At 39.7% G+C, this 22108-nt stretch overlaps 2 protein-coding genes across 7 annotated transcripts; both read right to left on the bottom strand.

Annotated features, from left to right (window-relative positions):
* Nucleotides 1-6686: 6686 nt before the first annotated feature.
* Nucleotides 6687-17135, bottom strand: smtna (smoothelin a). Its single transcript, XM_086052794.1, has 9 exons — nucleotides 17057-17135; nucleotides 11555-11600; nucleotides 11156-11335; nucleotides 9557-9632; nucleotides 8960-9091; nucleotides 8843-8873; nucleotides 7515-7629; nucleotides 7287-7438; nucleotides 6687-7204 (listed from the first exon to the last, which is right to left on the bottom strand). Exons 2-9 carry the CDS (start codon nucleotides 11585-11587, stop codon nucleotides 7057-7059), a joined length of 867 nt encoding a protein of 288 aa, XP_085908920.1. The 5' UTR covers nucleotides 11588-11600; nucleotides 17057-17135; the 3' UTR covers nucleotides 6687-7056.
* slc35e4 (solute carrier family 35 member E4) lies at nucleotides 11236-21906 on the bottom strand. Of its 6 annotated transcripts, XM_086052789.1 has the most exons (5): nucleotides 21615-21906; nucleotides 18197-18807; nucleotides 17057-17479; nucleotides 11555-11600; nucleotides 11236-11335 (listed from the first exon to the last, which is right to left on the bottom strand). In XM_086052789.1, the coding sequence occupies exons 1-4, from the start codon at nucleotides 21671-21673 to the stop codon at nucleotides 11584-11586; spliced, it is 1110 nt and encodes a 369-aa protein (XP_085908915.1). In that variant the 5' UTR covers nucleotides 21674-21906; the 3' UTR covers nucleotides 11236-11335; nucleotides 11555-11583. The 6 variants fall into 6 exon arrangements, with proteins under 6 accessions (XP_085908915.1, XP_085908917.1, XP_085908916.1 ...); XM_086052791.1 differs by lacking the exons at nucleotides 11236-11335; nucleotides 11555-11600 and adding an exon at nucleotides 18910-18993 and having other exon boundaries at nucleotides 13425-17479; nucleotides 21615-21745; XM_086052790.1 differs by lacking the exons at nucleotides 11236-11335; nucleotides 11555-11600; nucleotides 21615-21906 and adding exons at nucleotides 18910-18993; nucleotides 19752-20033 and having other exon boundaries at nucleotides 13425-17479.
* Nucleotides 21907-22108: the final 202 nt, after the last annotated feature.

Raw genomic sequence — 22108 nt, 5'->3', positions numbered from 1 at the left:
TAAAATTTTTTTCAAACTTTTTTAATTCAATTGCTTTATATGAAGGTTACATAAATGTTTTTCAGAAACTTTTTATTGTAATCATGACTTTTCTCCGGCGTTAGCGTAGGTTGTTGATAAAGACTACGATGTGTTACGTACAAGAAGTTACGTCGGTGTCGTGACAACGTAACTCCGAGTCTGAAGTAGGTTACTTAGCGACTCCTGCACTAGTGTACGCTGTACAAAAAGAACAAACACATGAATATAGATAAGAAATTGCTCTTTTTCTGTCAGTGTTTCCATGCTGCAACTTCGTTTATGCAATGTTTACTAATGCGTTAGCGTAGGTCAGTGATGGACATTACGTTGTACTACGTAGAAAAAGTCGCGTCGTTGTTGTAATAACAGAATTCAGATCAAGAATACTTAACAGAACGTCGATCGTTACGCGGCGGGCGACCCAAACTATCAGAAGAGTAAAGGTGGGGAATTATTATCTTTTGTTTCTCTTTTTCTTTTTTAAATTTGATTTTATAATTCAATGTATCGACGTATCATTCATGCAAATATGTGCATACATGTGTATATAAGTGCATAACTTCACCATACGATGGATACGAAAAATTACGTCGGCATCGTAGAATGTAACTTCGAACTAGATTATGCGGTGGCGTAAGTGGTTTGCTGCACTCGACCCAAACCGATTACCGATTCTACGGTTTTCTTTTTCTCTTTCTTTTTTTTAAACTATAATTGTGATTGTATAATTGCTTCCCAAAAGTGTTAACGTCGGTTAACGATATAGACTGCAATTTGTTTAACGTCCAAAAAGCTCAATTTTAGAAACTGAACTCGGCTATTGCATATAGTGTTTTATGTTAATTTATTGATTTCACTTGGTGCATTATGGCTATTTTTTGTTTATATGTAAAGTGCTTTGTTAAAGCTCTAGCTTTATAGCTCTGAAATGCGCTATACAAGTAAAATTGTATTTTATTGTATCGTATTTACAGCTGGGATAGGCTCCAGCACGCCCCGCGACCCTTGTGAGGATAAGCAGTATCGATAATGGATGGATGTATTGTATTTGCTGCATGACATATAGCGTGTGCAATATTCTTAGAAAAATTACGTCGGTGCCACGTAACTCCGAGTCCGTAACTATACGAGTTCTGAGTAGGTTGCATAGCGACTCCTCCCATTGTGCACTGTACAAAATGTTCTAAGACATTTTGTTTTCAAAAAAATCATAGCAATAAATTGCCATTACTTTCAAACAAATTTGAAACAAATTACATCATTTTCCAGACTTCATTACAGTTTTATTCTTTCTGATAATTTACAATTTTTCCAAATGATTTCTTTGAGCAGAAAAAATATGCACATGGCAAAATTTCAGCACTAATAAGACCTGTTGGTGAAATTTTGAAAGTTTAAGTGGTAATTTTGTAATAGAAAAATTGCCACTCAATAAAAGTCGTACACCACCAACTGGTTGGAATATGTTATGAGGAATAAAAAAATCCAGAGTGGCGTTGGTTGTTCCATTGTTAAGCCATTTGATTTTGAAGGTAGAGTTTAAATGAAAAAGAATCTAAGACTTCTAGCCCTCCTTCTGCTCTCTGTAGTCTGTAAGAATTTTATTTTTGAGATGGTGATGCCTGTTTTTCTGAACAAAATGCACAAACAAGTTGTTAATATATTTATAAAGTGGATCATTCATAAGAACCGATAAAGATGGATAAATTAATCTCGACACGGTTTCAGCTTTTGAGAAAAAGTTTCCAGTTCTACTCTGCACAAACTGCAAAGTACGAGCAACGTCTGCAGGTATATCATATAACTCATTGCATAAATAAGAACATACGTAATCGTCACGCGGCACTGCACAAACAAACAAACTGCGCAAAGACAAAAATGTTGTTGCTTTTGTTTTTTTTATTTTTATTTTTTTTAAACTTTTTAATTCAATTGCTTTATATGTAGGTTACATAAATGTTTTTCAGAAACTTTTTATTGTAATCATGACTTTTCTCCGGCGTTAGCGTAGGTTGTTGATAAAGACTACGATGTGTTACGTACAAGAAGTTACGTCGGTGTCGTGGCAACGTAACTCCGAGTCTGAAGTAGGTTACTTAGCGTACGCTGTACAAAAAGAACAAACACATGAGTATAGATAAGAAATTGCTCTTTTTTGTCAGTTTTTCCATGATGCAACTTCGATTATGCAATATGTACTAATGCGTTAGCGTAGGTCAGTGATGGACATTACGTTGTACTACGTAGAAAAAGTATCGTCGTTGTTGTAATAACATAATTCAGTTTAAGAATACTTAACAGAACGTCGTTACGCGGCGGTCAACCTAAACTATCAGAAGAGTAAAGGTAAGGAATTACTTTATTTTCTTTCTCTTTCTTTTTTTTAAATTTGATTTTATAATTCAATGTATCGACGTATCACTCAAACAAATATGTATATAAATATGTATATAAATAAGTGTATAACTTCACCATACGATGGATACGTATAAAAGTTACGTCGGCATCGTGGGAATGTAACTCCGAACTACATTATGTCGTGGCGTAAGAATGCATGTTTGGCGGCACTCGACCCAAACCGATTCTACGTTTTTCTTTTTTTTTCTTTTTAAAACTATAACCGTGATTGTATAATTACTTTGCAAAAGCGTTAACGTCGGTTAACGATATAGACTGAAAGTCGTTTAACGTCCAAAAAGCTTCGTTTTTGAAACGGAACTCGGCGTAAGAATATGTCGTTACCCAGCACTCGACCCGAACCAAAAAATATAGGTAAGGTTAAGGAATTAGTCTTTTCTATTGTATGTGTTTCCTTTTTTTTAATGCAGAATTATAAGTGTTGTTCATTCCTGTATTTGATGCATGACATAGCGTGTGTCATGTTCTTAGAAAAATTACGTCAGTGCCACGTAACTCCGAGTCCGGAGTAGGTTGCGTAGCGACTCCTCCCGGTGTACGCTGTACAAAAAGTACAAGGACAGGCGTAAACATAAGTGATGGGCATTACGTTGTATTGCGTACGTGGAAAACGTTTCGTCGTTGTTCTAATAACATAATTTGGTTGAACAATACTTGACATAAGGCCGTCACGCGGTGGCGAACCAAACCATCAGAAAAGAGGTCAGGAATTATTATTATTTTTTTTTAATCTTATAATTCAATGCATAGGCGGATCATTCATACAAATATGTAGTGTATAACTTTACCATACAATGGATCCGTAGAAAAGTTAAGTCGGCATCGTAAGAATGTAACTCCGAACTAGATTGTGTAGTGGCGTAAGAATACATGGTGTGCGGCACTCGACCCAAACAGATTCTACGTTTTTCCCCCCTGCAATTGTCCATCCATTCATCATCGATACCGCTCATCCTCACAAGGAATTTACAAAAGCGATTATGTCGGTTAAGGGTATGGACTACAATTTCTTTTACGTCCAAAAAGTTACGTTTAAAACGGTTTTAGAAACGGGTTACGCAGCACTCGGCCCGAGCAAAAACAACTGGTACAGGTAAGGAATGAGTATTTTATTTTGGAACCGGTTTTTTTTTTGATGACATAATTAGAAATGTTGTTCATACATGCGTTTGCTGCATAGCATATGTCATGTTCGTCCAAAGATTACGCCGGTGTCGTAGGAACGGACTCGGAATACGCCGTCGCGTTGTGATTCAGGAGAAACTTACGGCACCCACTTTCCGCTGTTCGCCATTTTGGTTAGCTGTGCTTATACATACTTGTTTTATCTTTCTATAGTGACTTTCTAGCCGTCGCAATGCCTCCCAAGGGCAAGGCGGACTCTTCCGGCGGCCGCATGTCAAAGAAAAGGAAAGCCATCACCATGGAGGTGAAGTTAGACATCGTGAAGCGATCTAAACGGGGAGAAACGCCGACGAACATCGGCCGCGTGCTCGACTTAAGCCGCTCGACTGTCGCGACTATCATTAAGGATCAAGATCGCATCCTGGAGCACGTGAAGGCATCCCCGCACATGAAGTCGACCATAATAAGTAAGCAGAACAGCGGGTTAATGGTGGAGATGGAAAGGCTACTGGTGCTTTGGCTGGAGGACCAGCACCAGCGGCGTCTCCCCGTGAGCCTCGTGTTGATCCAACAAGAGGCGAAGCGTCTATTCGAGTCGTTGAAAAGTCAAAAGGGGGAAGGCAGTGAGGGGAAATCGTTCGTGGCCAGTAGAGGTTGGTTTATGCGATTTAAAGCTCGCGCTAATTTGCATAACCTTAAAGTGGAAGGTGAACCCTCGAGTGGCGAGAACGAAGCAGGGAGTGATTACCCCACTGCCGTGGCGGAGATAATCAAGGAGGGGGTGAACAAGTGCTGCGCCCAACAAGTGTTGGGTGAGGGTTTGGTGTGGAAGCCTCCGTTAAACACCAAAGTGGAGGCAGAACCGAGCCAGGAAGAGGAGCAGGTCACACCTACCCCAGAGCACAAAAGGTTCACATGCAAGAGCTTGGCGGCTGGTTTCTTGCTGATAGAGGAAGGCTTGGCGAAGTTCAAGGCTGAGGACACTGACACGGCCAGGTACGCAAGGGTCTTAAAGGGGGTCATGGATAACCTGCGGTGCTACAAGGAGATTTGGGAGGAGGAGAAGAGGGTCTCCTTCCAGTCAAACCTCGAGCGGTTCTTCAAGATGGTAGAGCGGCCCATACCAGATCCCACACCGGATCCCGGGCCGGATCCTGAACCCTCAACGTCAACTGCTTCATTACCTCCTGCCTCCTCCTCCTCATCTCCTACGAAAAAGTAGAGAAAATGAAACAGATCCTGTAGTCTCTACCTCATCTGCTTCTTTACCTCCTTCAGCATCTCCAGCTCCTTCTTTTAGCCTTTCCAGCACCTTCATCTTCTCTACTACCTCATGCGACCTCGCCAGCAAGCTTCTCCGCTCCCCTATCTCCCATACCGGCAATGTGTGTGTGCATGCCAACCGTAGGAGTAAAGGTAAGGAATTGGAATTAGATTCATGGCCTAAGATTTTTCATACTAATATTTTATGTAATTACTTCTATATAATAACTTCGGCAGTGCATTTGAACTTGAGGGTACACGCAAAGAGCAACACAATGGGGGTTAATTTGACCTAGATTTTCAAAATGTTTAATATTTCCGGTGCTAAATCCTTGTTTGTGGACAACACCAAAGTTGGCGTGATTGTGACAGGAAACAGAATGATCAGATATTGTCGCTGTCATGTGAAAAACACTTATCTCCTTTTTTTTTTCCATTTTCTTATTTTTACATGAATCATGTTTCCGCGTTGCAGACATCGCATTAAAGTGAAAATTTAAAAAAAGTTTCCAAAATTGGAGTTAAGTGTTTTTCACATGAGAGCAACGATATGCTAGAGCCAAGGTTACTTTAGTTAATAGAAACTAATGAAACAAAAACGAAGTGGAAAAAAAAACATTTTTGCTAATGAAATACAAGAAAAAAATAAAATTCCTGAAACTACTTATTAGGTGTGCAAAATTATATTTAAAAATGTCCTTCATTTTTGGCACCTAATACGTGAGCTTTTGTGTTTATTTTTTCAATGTGTTCATTATTTCGGTAGTACATCCAACAGGCATCTAGGAGTTTTGGTCCTTTGACATCATGAAAAGCGACATCATCTAACAGCAGCCAAAAAAAAAAAAAAATCGCCACAAGATGTCGTCACTCCTAGGCGACAGCCATGCTTTTGCAGCTTGGTGTTTGGAATGGCTTCACTGCTTTTGTCACTTAACTCAGCTTTTTTTTTTTCCCCCATATGTAAAAAAAGCAACAACAGTACAGTGCAACTGGGTTTAATCTCATCTGGAATTTGAGCCACAAATCCAGTTAAGAAGATGGCAATTTGGCAAACAAGGGATGAAAAGCGAGACCATCCTAAGTTTTTATTATTTTATTTTTTATATGTTGGAGTTGTGATGTTGCATCTAAGTTTAAGAAGCAGTATTATGCACTGCACTTATTCGTACCTGTATTTCATTTGTGGATGGTTGTTTTTAAACTACTATTTTTGTTCACAGTACTTGCCGATGTTGCACACAAGAAATAGTTAAAAAGAAAAAACTAACTACACACACAAGAAATTGTATAAGTATAATATATATATATATATATATTTTTTAACTACAACGTAGGGCTGCACAATACTAGAAAAATAATTGTAGTTCCCCTCGATAATGTTCATCTATTGGGTGGTGGTGCATATTTAAGTTTGCATCTGACTGGTCAAATTCAGATAAAAGCATACAATTCAATAAGGAAATTATTGCATGTCTTTGCGATATGCATATTGCATAGGCCAGGGGTGCTCAAACTTTTTCAGCATGCGAGCTACTTCTAAAATGACCAAGTCAAAATGATCTTCTTTCCGGGTAGAGTACGTTTTGCATATTTGTAGTGGGTAGGTCCTACCCACACTCCAAAAATGCAAAACATATTTTCAAATACAGTAGATTGAGGATTCTTTATTTACAATGTACGTTGATGTACCTTGCTTAACCGCATGAGCCAATGTTGCACAACACAACATAATTAACTATGAACATCTAAAATTAGGACTGATTTTCAGTGGGTATCCCACTTTGTGTACAAAATCTGGTGACGGCGTTGTCATTCTAATGGAACTCTGTTAAATCATCGATTAGCTCTCTGACGGCGTCAATCCAAAGTGCTCTTTATTATGAGTTTGGAAAGGCAGACTGCATTCTCATACCTCATTTACACTGTGTGGGTGTGTACCGAATGAAATGTCCAGTAATGATTACGTTCAAAAGCTATGCTTTCCATTTCTTGATGGCAGACAGCGCAGTATGATTGTTGTTGTGTTGACAATTTTAACTCATTCACCGCCAGACATTTTCGTTTGAAAAATATATATAAATAAATTCGTGGGATTGAATGGCTGGACTGTGAAAAGACAAGTAAATTTGTCAATGGCAGTGACTGAGTTAAAGAAGGGCCTAGTGTTTCAACTTCATATTATTTAATGCTAATAGACAGTAATAAGTAAGCAGTAATAGAGAGACACTAAGCCCGCTTTTTGGTTTTGACCAGGCCTTTCTCCACCAGGCAGCGGTAGAACTCTTGGATGTACGTGTAAACGCACTTCCAGTCGGGCTCCTTCATCCGGACCAAGTCGTCGGGGTCCAGAAGTGGGGGGCAGCCAGCCAGCCTCCTGCATACGGAGAAGCATCACCCCGCGCAAAATCAGAGGATAGTTCGGACAACATGGTCAACATGAGGAAGGAGGGGCTCACTCTGCGGTGCTGAATGCAAGCTGGAAGTTGTCCCTGGGCTTGGTAGGGTTCAGGGTGGAATACTCAAAGGCGTCGGGGAAGAAGCGATGCACCAATGCGCAGAAGGCTATGCCGTCCTTCCAGCTGGAGGAGAAGTTGTGGATGTCAACCCCCTAAAAGAGCAAAGACAGTTGTGATGAGTAAAAACAGAGCAGAGCAGCCAGCAGAGGACAGCGGCGACTCGATGACCTCATATGGCTCCGTTTTGGCCTTGCACCAGTCCAGAAGCATCTGTTTGACGTTTTTAGCATTGGGTGCTGCAGCGGGGGGGCATTTCTGGGCGGCTTGGGCGGGACTCACTTTACTGAGGAGAAGTGAAGATAACACTTTTAATAACTAAGCAAAGACAGGGGAAAGAAAAGAATACGTGCTTAAGGCACTATTTAAGAGTTTTTCATTGTATTGTGTTAGTTTTATGCCTCAGAAGTGATAATCATCCCAACATTTACTCTTAATTACGACTTTATCACTAACCTACGCTAGTAGTAGACTCTACAACATATCGTCGCTGTCATGTGAAAAACACTTATCTCCATTTTTTTTTTCATTTCCTTATTTTTACCTGAATCATGTTTCCATTAAAGTGAAAACTAAAAAAAAGTTTCCAAAATTGGAGATAAGTGTTTTTTCACAGGACCGCGGCGATATTCAGATTTGCATACAAATCCAGGTTATGTCACCACGGTAAGAACGCCATCATAAAGTGAGGACTCCCTGGATGCACAAAAGGAGAGTTTGAAGCACCACTTGTGGACATTAACGTTACATTTTCTCAATGTGGTTTAACATGAGCAGAATATATTAAGTGATTTTTATATGAAATAAATGATTTATTTCCTCAAATAGCGTCCTCTCCTCTAATTGTCTGCCAATTAATCCTCCTGATAATTTTTGTATGAAAATAATGTTTTCGTAGAAATCGCCAAGATAATGTGGAGAAAACAATTGTGACTACTGTTTTTACCCAAATAGTGACCGCCATCCTAATATAGGCGCGCCCAAAGTAATTGCCAAAAGTGTTTTTTCTGGAAAGAAAAAATACATAGATGCCATATTGCCAAGAGCATTCGATATAAATTGTACTATCATATCTTTGGTTTTCTGTGCTCTAACAAACAGCGTGCCAACTAATCGGCAGGTGTGATTTTACTTGCAAAGAATTATTCAGTATCACCATATTTAGTAAAATTGCATCATCAGAAATCCCTGAAGATTATATTTCTTCAAATAGTTACCTCTGCACTAGTGGCTGGTAAATCATCCCGTGTGTGTAATCCACTCAAATAAATGCCTGACTGATCTCAACCAAGCACTTTTTATAACTCCTCAGGAAAATAAATTTGCAAATGCACATTACTTCACCATTAGTTGGTGCGGAAATATTTCATATTCACTCATTTAATTTGAAATAAACTGTTCAAAGTAAATGCCGCCCCCTAACAAAAGCCTAAAAGTAGTGTTCTTTGTTAACAGTTCATATGGGAGAATTGATATTGCCTTTGCATCATGTGACTCACCCGCCTGCTGTCATGGAGGAGGCTGGTCGACCTAATGAAAAAAAATAAATAAATAAATATTGCAAAACGTGTGCAATGCAAAAATACAAAGAGAGCATCTTCGAAGATATGAGTCACTGTTTGTTGTAGGCTGCTGGTTGATGGGTGCCCTCGCTGCCCCCACGACTCCCCCAACGGGTGCGCCTCCTGTGCCCAGGCCCTGCTGCTTCAAGTCCTGCTGCCGGGACCCTCGCTCCTGTGCCCGCTTGTCTGACAAGGAGTTTGGGATGTTGCATCATGTTGGTTATGAGTGCCATGATGAAGTATTTGCCCCCATTCAAAAATTTCTATGATCATTTTTTGCAGTTTCCCTATACTTTTAAGGAGAAAGTCAATCCAAACATTTTTTTTTCAAGAATATGTTCTATGCAGGCCCACTAGTTCAAACAAGGTTTTCAGCATTTTTATTGCGTTTGTGGAATGAGTTAAGCGGCAAAATCCACCCATTTTTAGCCATCCAATTATGGCTCAGCTTCAGAAAACAGGTGAGCTATGATTGGTTGTTATCTGAGCCCTGATCAGCTGTGATGTCATTTTCAGTTGACAGAAGTGACACAAAATTGCCGCCCCCTGAAATGACTAAAAATAGGTGGATTTTGCTGCTTAACTAAAAAGAAATCAGGAAGGGGAAAACACTTTTTCACACCACTGTACATCTCCCAGAGTTGAACTCACCTCGCTTCTTCTTCAGCAGGTCCCTCAACGCAGCACGGATGAGTCGCCGCTCTTCGAATTCTCCAGCATTGTCCAGCTAAAAAAAAACACAATTTCAGTGACATTTAGTTGGGTTCTTGAATTTGGTTTCAAGACCCCAATTCTCCAAAAAAAAATATGTTTGGGTTGACTTCCGCTTTAAAATTTGAAGAATTAGCTTTTTGCTTATTCGTCTTCAAATTAGGTGTTACTTCTCTACAGGGTGCAGGGAAATATAGCGCGCACACATGATGATAAAGTATAATATGATAACAAAATTGTGTGTTTTTTAGATGATCGACCCTTATTTCTACTACAATGTATTACTGTATTGTTTTTATGTTTTTTATATTTAATAATACCCTGCCTGTTTTGGCTCTCTCCCTACTACAACACACCTGATTCTAATTATCAGCTCCTGATAATTAGAATCAGGTGTGTTGTAGTAGGGAGAGGGTGGCAATATTGCTGAGCAGAAAGGGACGTTTTGAGAATAGTTATTTACTGATTTCTCCAAACCAAATTGGTAAAATTGAAAATGCAAGATAATATTTTCCTGATTAAAAAAAATAAAAAATACATAGAGCGAGTTTTTGTGTGAAAAATGTGCTATCCTCGCTGTACCGTTCATTTAACACGATCAGTTAATAGCACTAATAATCACACATAGTGTATTATTAAAGGTCATTTGGGCGGATTCGTTATTCGAGCAGAGTGTAGCAAACTGCTAGTCCTTCGCATTAATCCAAGAAGTAGCTCTCAGATTTCAAACGTTTGGTAAGCCCTGATACAGTATATTCTAAACATGTATGCATACGTGTGTAATACTAATGTATATGTACAGTACAGTGGTGCCTTGACATACAAGCTTAATTTTGTTTCATGACGACCGCTTATCACAAATCCTCTTTCCCTATTGAAATGAATGGAATATACAGAGTAGGTTTTTGTTTACATATACATACATATCACATCATAGCATATCATATAAATCACTTAATACTGGACTGCAAATTATTTGCACTCCACATTGAAGCACAAAATGTTCACTTGCGTCTTAAAACAAAAATTAAGTCAAAGGGCGATTTATACCTCAAAGTACATGTATATTCCTGTTTACATGTGAAAATGGCTGTATGCACTTGCCTTGCAGTTACAGTGACTAAACACTTCTGTATTACATTCTAGTCGGGGCGGCATGGCTTAGTGGTAGGGTGGCGTCTCCCAACCCAGAGGTTGTGTGTTTGATCCCCGGCCCTTGTGGCCATGTCAAAGTGTCCTTGAGCAAGACACTGAATCCCTAGTTGCTCCTGATGCTGCGTCATCAGTAGGTGAATGCCAAGTCATGTGAAGCGCTTTGAGTGCCCTAAGAGGTGGAAAAGCGCTATACAAGTGAAAGACCATTTAATAGCACAGTTTATTAAAAAAAAAAAAAAAACATCTTGTCTTTAAAGGTACCATAATGACCATTTTGATGTTAGAGGAGAGGTATTCATTTAACAATATGTACAAAGATGTCATTAGTTCATGCGGGTGTGCCTAATGTTACGGCCTGTATTAGGAGAGTACATTTTAGCTCACCATCTTGTTGAGAACGTCCTCATCGTCGATAGCTGCAAGTTGTTCGCTGGTCACGCTGCCAGTCGATCCGTGTTGAGGCATCGACTCCATCACTGGCGCCAGATCGCAGTGTTGTAATGTATGAAAGAAATGGCCCGCAGCTACAAGTAGGACATTCCCGGCGTCCCGTGTGCCTTCAGCCTGTGTTAGTACCAAGAATGTAAACTGAGAGGAAACATGCAGAAGTGGCTCTCGGCGTCACTGCAGCGACTGGCCGAGTGTTTGGAAAAACACGTACAAATATAGTAATGGAGCAGAGCGAGTGCAGAATCAGATAAGGAAGTACAGGGAAAGCCCTAATAAAGCAATGGGTACGTGAATTATGACAGAGCACGTAAGATCCATGCAGGAGGCTCTCACCTGTTCTCGAGGTCTTCGTTGGAAGTCTTTCATTCATCGTTGCCTTCTGACTCGTCAACGGGATGCGTGTTTGGAAGGAAAGTGAAGAAAGGAAGAATGAATTGAGGAGCGCATCAACAGCATCTGTCTCAGTCGTATTCCTCTGAAAACAGTTGAATCTTTTTAAATCCCAAATGGTGGTGGAATAAGACTTTCTCGGAGGGGGACAGTTTATCCACATAAATCTGAGCCAAGGAGGGTAGTAAACTTTTATGTTCAAGGTCCACTTTGGATTTTTAAAACTGACAAATGGAAGAAGTTTAAACAAAATATGAAATTATAAAATATAATACTTTAATTTTAAACTATTTCATGTAAATAGCTGCATTACTTTATTAAAATATACAGTGCACACCTGCCTAAATATGACTTTCAATGTGCAATTACGTGTTTGAATGTGATTGCTGATTGGGTAATTCTCAACAATCCCTAATCCCTAATGATATGAGGGTGTGCACACTTACGCAAGCACGTTATCACAGTTGTTCATTTTTACTTCCCCCCTCAAAAAAACAAATGCATTTCCCTATAATTGAGTTGTATAGGTTATGCATCACGTTAATTGTGGGAAAAGATTTGAAATTATCTTTTTTCTTTTTTTTTTTAAATCCACTATGGTTATGTTCACAGTGTAGGTCAATTTTTATTTATTTTTTGCCCATTTGTGACACGAATCACTTTTTTTTTTTTTCATACAACGTGAGCAAGTGCCTTTCCGATTATTTTTTCAAGTCTGATCCAGAACTTTATGTGGATATAAATCGGATACGTATCCGATGCGACTGTATATGAACAGTGTGAACGCTCATGTTACGCTCATCCCATTGCATTAATTCACAGGAAATACTGCAATATAAACTGAATTAAGTGTTCCAGTCTTAAACGTTCTACACAATAAAACATTTTAACTTAACAGGCAATGTTTTCTAAATCCAGTTAACGTAACTGTCACGATATCTACTGTAATAAGACTAAACCAAATTTAGGTAAAAAATAAAATTACTCACCCCAAGATTGCTCATATTGAGCAGCCAGACACTTTCCTTTGTCGCGATAAATTCCATTTCATTCTCTTCTAACCTTTAGAGGTGAAATTAAAAAAAAAGAGAAAAAAAAAAAAAACACATTTCGATCGAACACCAAATTAGACCACTTTTAGGGTTGTTTTCCTTTAACAGCCAGTACTTTTTTTCTTGATGTTAATTCAGTCAACATTACCCTGTGTAACTTTAGCAGCTAAAACAAGATAATCTGGATGGAAAAAATGCAAATACCAGAGACATTACCATAAAATACTACACCTTATCGGGGAAAGAACAGCACGGCACTATTAAATCAGCATCTTATTAATCATCTTTTATCGCATTACACATATTAAGCAGGCAGACGCTTTCCCATGTCACTAAAATGTCTGGCTTTATGATGATTGATTACCATGACATTTTTTTGCTATCATCCCAAATTTGGTGGTGACATCAGGAAAAACAAATAAACATTACATGTATGTGCAGTTTTGTTTGATTTTTTGAGTCATCATTTCCATGATGAGTGTTCCACTTTTAGGACATTCCCGTGTCACTGGTCCAATCTTGTGGTTTTAGTATGTTCAAAATGCCACTGCAGTTTTATAATTAGCTCAAACAAATTACCGGTAATCGGGATTACATTTGTTACAGGCCTAAAAACGACCTCTCTCTTAAGTCTTAAACAATGATGAACATTGTGTAAGCCATGGCTGGCCTACACAACTGGACAACAAAATAAATAAGTCTGGTCTCACATCCAGCATTGAATAAAACAAGTGCAACAAGGAAGTATTTCAATTCAAATGTTAGTTCTTGTACCAGTCCTTTTATTTCTAATGAAGAAACAGCAGATTGTGTCGACATAAATTCAGCCCCCCAACACACTTGCCTTTAACAAAATGGCAAACCTCTCTTATTAAGAATGTCGCAATATGGCCTGATACATTCTAAACCCGATCGACCCGCCATTCGGGACAATAAAAATACATCCAACACTTTTCAACACCACTTATCCCGTACAGCATGTAAATAATAATAAAACAACCAAGAACATCCAAGCAGAAGCTCTGAACTCATCAGTGCATTCTTAAAGTGGAAATCAACCTAAACATATACTTTTTTCAAGAATATGTTCCCAGCAGGCCCACTAGTTGAAACACGGCATTCTGATTAATAGCGCGTTTGTGCAAGCAAAATCTACCCGTTTTTTTAGCCATCTCAGGGGGCGGCCATTTTGTCATTTCTGTCGACTGAAAATGAGCTCACCTGTTTTCTTAAGCTGAGCTGTGATTGGTCATTACCTGAGGCTGAGCCCTGGCTAGTCGTGGTGTTATTTTCAGTCCACAGAAGTGACAAAATGGCCTCCCCCAATGATGGATAAAAACGAGTGGATTAACTCTTATTCCACACACGCAATATTTATCAGAATTCAACTAGTGGGCTTGCATAGAACATATTCTTGAAAAAAATATGTTTGGGTTGATTTCCCTTTAATGTTCGCCCCAAATATGAATAGGCGTGCTTGTGCCATGTCACTTAGCAGTTCTACTTTCATTTTCTCGGTGGCGTGCAACAAAAGCTGCTTGAGGTATTCAATGTGTCAAACCATCTAGGAAACTTAAAACTACAAGTATATATATTCAAACAGTCTGCGTATGGATGAGGCATCTAATGCCTCTCAAGTTAGAATAAGGTAGTAGTTCATTTCAAAAAGTGAAAGTCATCTTTTAGAGATTCAATAAATACATTTGAAAATACTTATCCTACCATATATTCATACGGTAGTGAAACCTATTCAACTGCAAAGATTTAGGGACAATTTTGACTTATAGCGGACAGTCATATTGCACTTAGCACTTTTCCCGATTCATCAGTTGAACAGTGCCAACTCCCATTATCAGGATGGCTGTGCCCCTGAAAATGGTTTGAGTTCACCACTCGCAAAAACATCCCAGGAAGTCGGGTGCTATATTGATAGAGACTCATAAATCCCTTTTTTTTTTTTTTCTTTCAGGCAACCACTATCATACTGACTGAGATCCAACCTATGAAACCGAAGATGAAAAGTACAAGCAATAATATCCAAGTCCAAAATCATTCTATTTGGCAAACTGCCAAAATCTGGGGAAAAACACTCGTTCTGTAAAAACAAGTATCCAAAAGTAATCCTTGCCAAAAGCCACCAAGATATAAAACCTGAAATCACTCGGCTGTAAAATGACAAAAACGGAGTTACCTACTCGATTCTAATTCTAAGTAGCTTAACACCATTAAAAAATAGTTTCACTCTTTCAACATGCATTGAGCACATTTAAACTTATTGAACACATTTAATGATTGTAAACTGTGGTCGACAGCAGCTCCTGCATGAGTGCCCTCGCCTTTCCCACATGCGAGGGCATTCCAGTAAAATTTGACACAACGGACCCCCACTATTTATGTAAGATTCACATTTTGCAAGATGATGAGTTTGGGGTTTTCATTAGTTGTACGTCACCATAAAATGATAGAAAACAAAAGCAGTATTTCACTCTGTATGCATAGAATCTGTAAAATGAGTTTCACTTTTCGGATTGAATTAATGAAATAAATGTTTTTTCCACCACAGGATGGGCTTTGGCATCCCTCTGGTGTGTCACCAGTTTGACGCCGCAGTGCAATGAAAACGCGTCAACAAAAGTCGGCAATTTTGCTCGCACGCGAACACACTCACACGTTTAAATATGGAGGAGGAAATCTCCACTCAGATCCTGCGACCTTTGCCTTCCATATATATATATATGATATCATATATATATATATTATATATATTATATATATATATATATTATATATATATATAATTTTTATTTTATTTTTTTAAATAAGAGGGTGGAGGGAAAATTGTCATTAAATAAAATGTCAGTAAACAAAATTTAAAGCTGCTTTGTCACTGTACAGCAGAAGGCCAGTTTGGAAGATGTGTCACAATACAATACCGGTACACAATGTCCGCTGTGGCAAAAGTGACATTGGCTATGATTTAAAATGGAAGCTTGAGGGCGGCTCCATCTCTCTTTTTGATCGACACACTTCAGGCCCCAGTTTCCCAACTACGGTGTCACAGAAAATGATCCAATTTCACTCAATTGGTCTGAAAATTACCATTCTTAACTACAAATAATGCATCTTTGTGCATCTGTTTATGTCCGCATCATATAGTGACAGGAAATCAAATGCTCGTACGCTACCACCAACATCATTTCGATACATATCATTTTGTGCCAAATTCTTGTTTGATGGTGTGTGTCACGAGATTTTTCTAAATACAAAATATGTGCCATGTCTCAATAAACGTTGGGAAACAGTGCTCCAAGGAATGCGTGGGTCCAATTATACTAGCGGTGGTATAGGAGGGGAAGTATTCTATAGAGACTAAAAATGTAGGCCACTCTGTATCAATATGATGAAACAGGTGCTTCTTGTGGGGGAAAGAAGTTGTCCATCATTCGCGACAAAAGTCACAATGTGCGTCTGAATAAATTTACAGCAAAAAAAAAAAAAAAAAAAAAAAAAGCTGCCTAAATACTAGTCCCCCATTAAGATTTAAAAACCAGGGAGCCATCGTAACAGTACCGTCATACACAATGCTGCTTCAAACATCAAAAGTCTGCTCAAGTGGAGTTTAGGTGACACGTCATGTAACCGCCCCCACCCCCCAGCCTGACAAGTGTGCTTACATGCATAAACACAATCTGTGGGAGGGATTTTTATCGGAGTGCTATTCAAACGGAGGGTAGGAGGAGTGGTCACTCTACATTTTTTAAAAAGAAAAAAGGCCACTACTTCTGGTCTACACAGAACAGTAGAATTGGCACAATGAGGAGGACGGTTGAGTATGGTTATCCCCCACCTATTCAGATTTTATGATTTTTTTCGGGGGGGGGGGTATCCAGTAATTCAGCGGGAAATTCTTGCAGCTGCATCAAGTCATACGTTTGACATACGCTTCTACGAAACGATGGAAATGTGTTGCATAACTCTATCTATATCCCGTGAAATATTAGGGGGGATTCCTGTACTCTGGCACATCATCATCATCATCATCAGTGAGGATCACCTTATAAGGTCAGCTGCGCTCGACTACATAAAAGGGAAGCCAAGTCCAACAGTTTCTTTACAATATGTTCTACGCACAAATGAACTAAGCAGAAAAATCCACTCGTTTTGATCCATCTCACATGGTGGCCATTTTGTCTTGTAATGTCACTTGCTGTCAACCTGAAAATGGCTTCACGGTGCCCAAGGACTCAGATAAACATCTTGGCTCGTGTATGAAATGTTTTGACTTGACTTCCCCTTTCAGCACAACTTCTCACAGTTCACTGTGTCTTGTGCTCTTTCTCCTGCTCTGTTCTTTTCCGGCATCTCATTTGAGTGGCATCCATTTTGTTCTCACCTTGCGACCCCTCCGTTTTGGCTCTACGCGTGTCCATGTAGCTGACGATGAACTCAGAGTTCTGATAGATGAGCATGCCGGACAGCGTGAGCGCGATGCCGGCGCAGCTCAGGGAGGACAGCTCGCTGCCGAAGAGCAGCTGGGACAGCAGGAGGTTGCCCACCACGCTCAGGTTGCCCAGGATGTGCAGGGTGACGGCCGACGTGAGCGTGATGACGCAGCTGCTGGCCAGGTTGTATAGGACCGAGCCCAGGCAGCTGAGCAGGATGAAGAGCCACAGGCGCTGGTCATAGTGTCGCGGCGATTCCAGTAGGGCCCAGTTCTCCAACGCCAGGGCCGCCACCGCCAAGATGAGGAAGCTGGGGATGGACATCAGGTAGAGCAGGAACACAGAGTTGATCTTCTCCTCCTGGAGGAGAATACCTGACGGGAAATAACCGTTCATCTTACTCGGACAATAGTCAATAAAAATGGAGGTCTGCGTGTCTTTCTAGTTTTCAAGATTATTCGCCCAAGTATGTACAGGGAAATAACTAACTGCGGCATGTACTTGACCACGGTACAGGCACTCGTCTACTCACAGACGACACTTTTGTTGAAAAAGCCAAACCTACTGAAGTTGTCCCCAGGAAAAGAATTGGAACATTCCGTGAAGGAGCGGTCAGTCCACATGACATTAATTCCACAGAGGAATGTGTCCTAGTCCCACTTTGCTACTCGAACTTTTTAGAAAACGTCAAAGATCAAGCCTGAAAGCTGCACCACAGTTGCCAACACGTACAGTAGATTTGTGGGGACACAGAGGAAATAAGTAACTTACATACTGTGAAAGGGACGGCAAAAGAAATGTTTTCTTAAATTGTGTTTCAAATTAAACCAAATCAATTCTGTTATGCTTCTTTAAGCAATTATTTAATACATTAAACTAAGTAAAACTGTTCAATTTACTAATAGCTTTTAGTTCATTATTTACAAAAATGTAAAAAAAAAATATGCCTTCTTTAACCACGTTGAGGATAAACCGTCCAAACGAATGCGACAATGTAATGTAAATGCTCAGAATGAAGTGGACAAAAATCCAATATCTTTTTTTGATGGAATAGCTTGAGACAGATGAAAAGAGATCAACGTTTAACTTACTCTGTTGAATCGACTTGACGCCCCTGAACATGGTGGCTGCAATGACAAACAAGCAGCCGGTCTGGTCGTACTGGACCTCCCCCATGATGCTGAAGGAGGCCCCCAGGCAGATAGGCATCATGGCCGTGTACTTGAGGATGTGATGCTGCTTGCCCAAAATCAGAGTGGAGATGGCCAGAGTGAAGAGCGGCGTGGTGGTGTAGATCATTTGCGCGAAGGAGAGTTGCACATAGTTCAGTCCCATGTTGCCGAAGGCGATGCTGGCGCAAAATGTGAGACTCAGCAGGAAGACTTTACATTTAGCCCCGGGGGTCAAGTCCTGCTCCACGGCCCCCGTTTGGCTGATCACCCGCAGTTTGATCAAGCCGTAGTCCACCACGATGGCCGTGAGCATGTGCAGAGCGGACAGCAACAGGGGGTACCGGAAGTTGTACACGGCAAAGATCCATTTGTTGAGGCTGGAGATGGTGGTGCCGGTCACTAGCCAAACAATGACTGCAGAGAGCAGATGGAACATCTCTGCGGGGGGTCTCCTCCTGCCTCCAGGTTGGGCGCTCGCGTCGTACTTGGAGAAGCCATCGGCGTGGATCATGATGGGATCATCGTGCTCGCTGTTGAGAAAGAATCGATACAACACATTAAAGGCGGCGGCGTATGGAAAATGGACTTTGAGCTCATTCTCTGCCATGAATATTGTACTGTCGCCAACTTACATTCAATCATCATTACTGCCACCAACGAGTGTGGAGGAAGAGGGTCTTGCCCAGATTGTCTGTGAAATTCAAGCTTCTATATAACTGCACAGACAGATGCCAGAAGATGGGAGCATTGCATCACTTTCGATTTGTACTTCTGTACTTCCAAAACAATATTTAAGGGTTTTATCTTGTCCTGAATGTCTCTCTTAGGCTCACTACCAGAATCCAGAGCAGCTCAAAGCCAAACTAAAAATATTCCATCTACGATGAAAATTGAACTTTTTTAAAATAAAAACATGGCGTAGATATAACATAGATAAGCTGTTTTTGAGAGAATCAAAACAATGCTGAAGCTTTAATGCACTCGCCTATTCCGCCTCTGCCCACGTGCTTCTATTTTGATGACATCGCTGTTGCGTAACAACATTACTGGGTACGACGCGGCGCACCCCCCAAAAAACAAACAAACACGACAACTAAAGATGACTGGAAATGTAGCGCTAAGGTTTCTAAATTGCTTCCTGACCTGACCAACTCAGCACGTGACACACACCAAAGAATGCAGATGACGTAATGGGGGAAATGAACGTTCAATTTCCAAAACAGAAACGTCAAATATTCATCACAACGACTTGAATAACAGCTCATGTTTATTACCATCAATGCTTGCAGATGTCTTCCAGAAGAATATATGAACAAAGCTTCAGTAAATATTATCTGGCTTTTAAGCGTAGAACAGCGAACCCTTTCATCCCGCTGCAGTAAACTTAATGTGGTTTGATACAGCGCGCGTTAAGCGCTAAATATGTATATAGAGGACAACAGTAGTTTGTTGACAATGACACTTAAATCCTTACCTTATTTTATTTGACCTTTTCAAGGAGCTGGCCTCTCCTCGCTCGTGTTGTCATGCTAACGTTAGCTCGTGGCTGGCTAGCAGCCTATCAAACAACTTAGCCTTTCACTTCCGGGTTCGTGACGTCACCTACTCCGTTCGCGTTGCAGCGCGTTTGCCTCAAAACATACAAGATTCGATACGCCACTCGTTTTGTCCTTCGACGAACGCATTGAGGGCCTAGTGTCAACTGGACAACGTCGCAACCTCAGTCACCAGCCGCATCAAGGCGGACTCAAAAACGTCAACTGCATTGCGTGTTTTTTTTTTTTTCTCCTTAAAGCGCCACTGCATCATTTTGGAGCCAGGGGTGTATTTCGTCATTTATTTGAAGGCGAAAGGCAAACCCGGACATGGAACCCTGCCGATCAGTGTGCAGCAAAGATTTTGAATATTAATGATTAATGTTATGATCAACTTAAAAAGTGTGAATTGGAGAAAATTCGACAATTTCCCCAAATAGTCTAACGAGTGAATAAACTTGGAAGCTTTAACCGTAATTTATACAATCACTGATCTAAGCAGCGTTTAACCATTTCACTAGCTTGAATACTTATATTTTCATGATGATAAGTGTCAATCTGCACATCATCTGTATTGCAAACTCCTCAACTGACTAACAGCAGTGCTACAACTGGCAAAAGCTCTGGCTGTTGCTGTCGTTGGTTATGCATATTCAATGAATTCACCATGAAAGATGTTGAAACTTTAGGATTTATGATTTTTTTTAAATGGTTTGTTCTCGCGCCTTCTCTTCTCCAATCCACTGGCTAACTCCACTTCTCACTTGTTTAGCTAGTTAATAGCTACCCTCTTTCTAAATCAAGTCTGCACATACACAGAAAATGGACTGGTTGACTGCATGCGCATGATTGCGATACGATCATGTCAGATGAATCATTTTGATGTGTTTTATATAAACAATAACAACACTGTCAAATAATTTATTTTTCAGGTGCCAAAGATATTTTGTTTCTGGGTAATTTTGGGCTGCTGAGTCCGAAAATAACATCCGTTTTATTGGCTCTAGAGTTTGAGACATCAATATTTTTTGACAATTAAATGATTGATAATGTGCTTTGACATTTTATGTAATGTGCTTTGACATTTTATGAAATGTCCTTTGATCATTACTCAAAGTAATGTTTGTGCTTTGACGTCATCTGTTTTTTCACTTGTTTGTATTAGAATTTTTGCTTGATTTTCACATGACACATGATTTACATATGAAGGCTGATCGCTGCGATAACAATTGCCATCTTTCACGATATTAAAACAAATAATAAAAGAATACTGTATGGACATGTTGTAAAAGGCAGATACAGCCTTGTCAAACTTCATATCATAGTCAATGCAAATGTCATAACTTGTGTATCAGAACTTTTATAAAATGGAAAATCTTAAAAACTAGAGCCAATTAGGAAAAAAACAAAGTAATTTTCTAATTCATCACCATCAAAATACCCAAAAGCCGTTGAAATTTTAAACCTAAATGTGTGTTGACCAGTACTAGTAACTTGAAGGATAAATGGGCATAGAAGTGGATGTGAAAGAGAAGTAACAACTTTATAGGACAGACTGGGAACCAAACCTCCATCATCAAGTTTGACAGAGACAATTTCTCACAGGTGCATGCTTTGTCTTTTGAGTAATTTAGCAAAACATATTGGATGGATGGATAATGGCTAGCCTCGTAGGCTACAGCGCTACAACACACTATGCATTTCATAATCAAAAACACACAAAAAGTCAGTTAGTCTCAGTGATCATGGTAGTTGCTAACCATGTCTGAATGTCTACCGCATCTATTTTTGAACCAATTTACCTTTTGAGATGTAAATTCTTTCTTACTTCCAAGAAATATCCCAGACTTGAAATCTTCATTTCAATTGACACTTAACACATTAAAGTACGGTTGTAGAGTACAGATGAAGGCTAACAAATGTCTTTTAAACCACCTAACCTGTTTTCGGAATCACTTTGCCTCAGACAAAGGAGATTAAAGGGTTCGTTCGTGATGTCATGTGGAAAGAACTACGGATAATTTCAAAGAACCTAAGGTATCGATTAATCATGTTCATTTTCACAATATTTATTTACTACAAACAACTTGTCTTTGTTCATCTCTTTGTCAGCTAGCCAGTAGCCGCATATTGTGATAGGATGAACAATTCAATGTTCTTACATTAGATGGCAGAAGGCACATAATAATGTGTCTCCATTCACACAACAAAGCTTTGTTCACACAATGGGTTAAATTTGTAAATTGAAACAAGGTCATTTAGTATACTGTATCTTTGTGACATTTTTGTTTGCTGG

Source organism: Filicampus tigris, chromosome 15 (assembly GCF_054856515.1).
Source record: "Filicampus tigris isolate MCC_2025a chromosome 15, RoL_Ftig_1.0, whole genome shotgun sequence".
Lineage (NCBI taxonomy): Eukaryota > Metazoa > Chordata > Actinopteri > Syngnathiformes > Syngnathidae > Filicampus > Filicampus tigris.
This window is presented reverse-complemented; position numbering and strand designations above follow the sequence as displayed.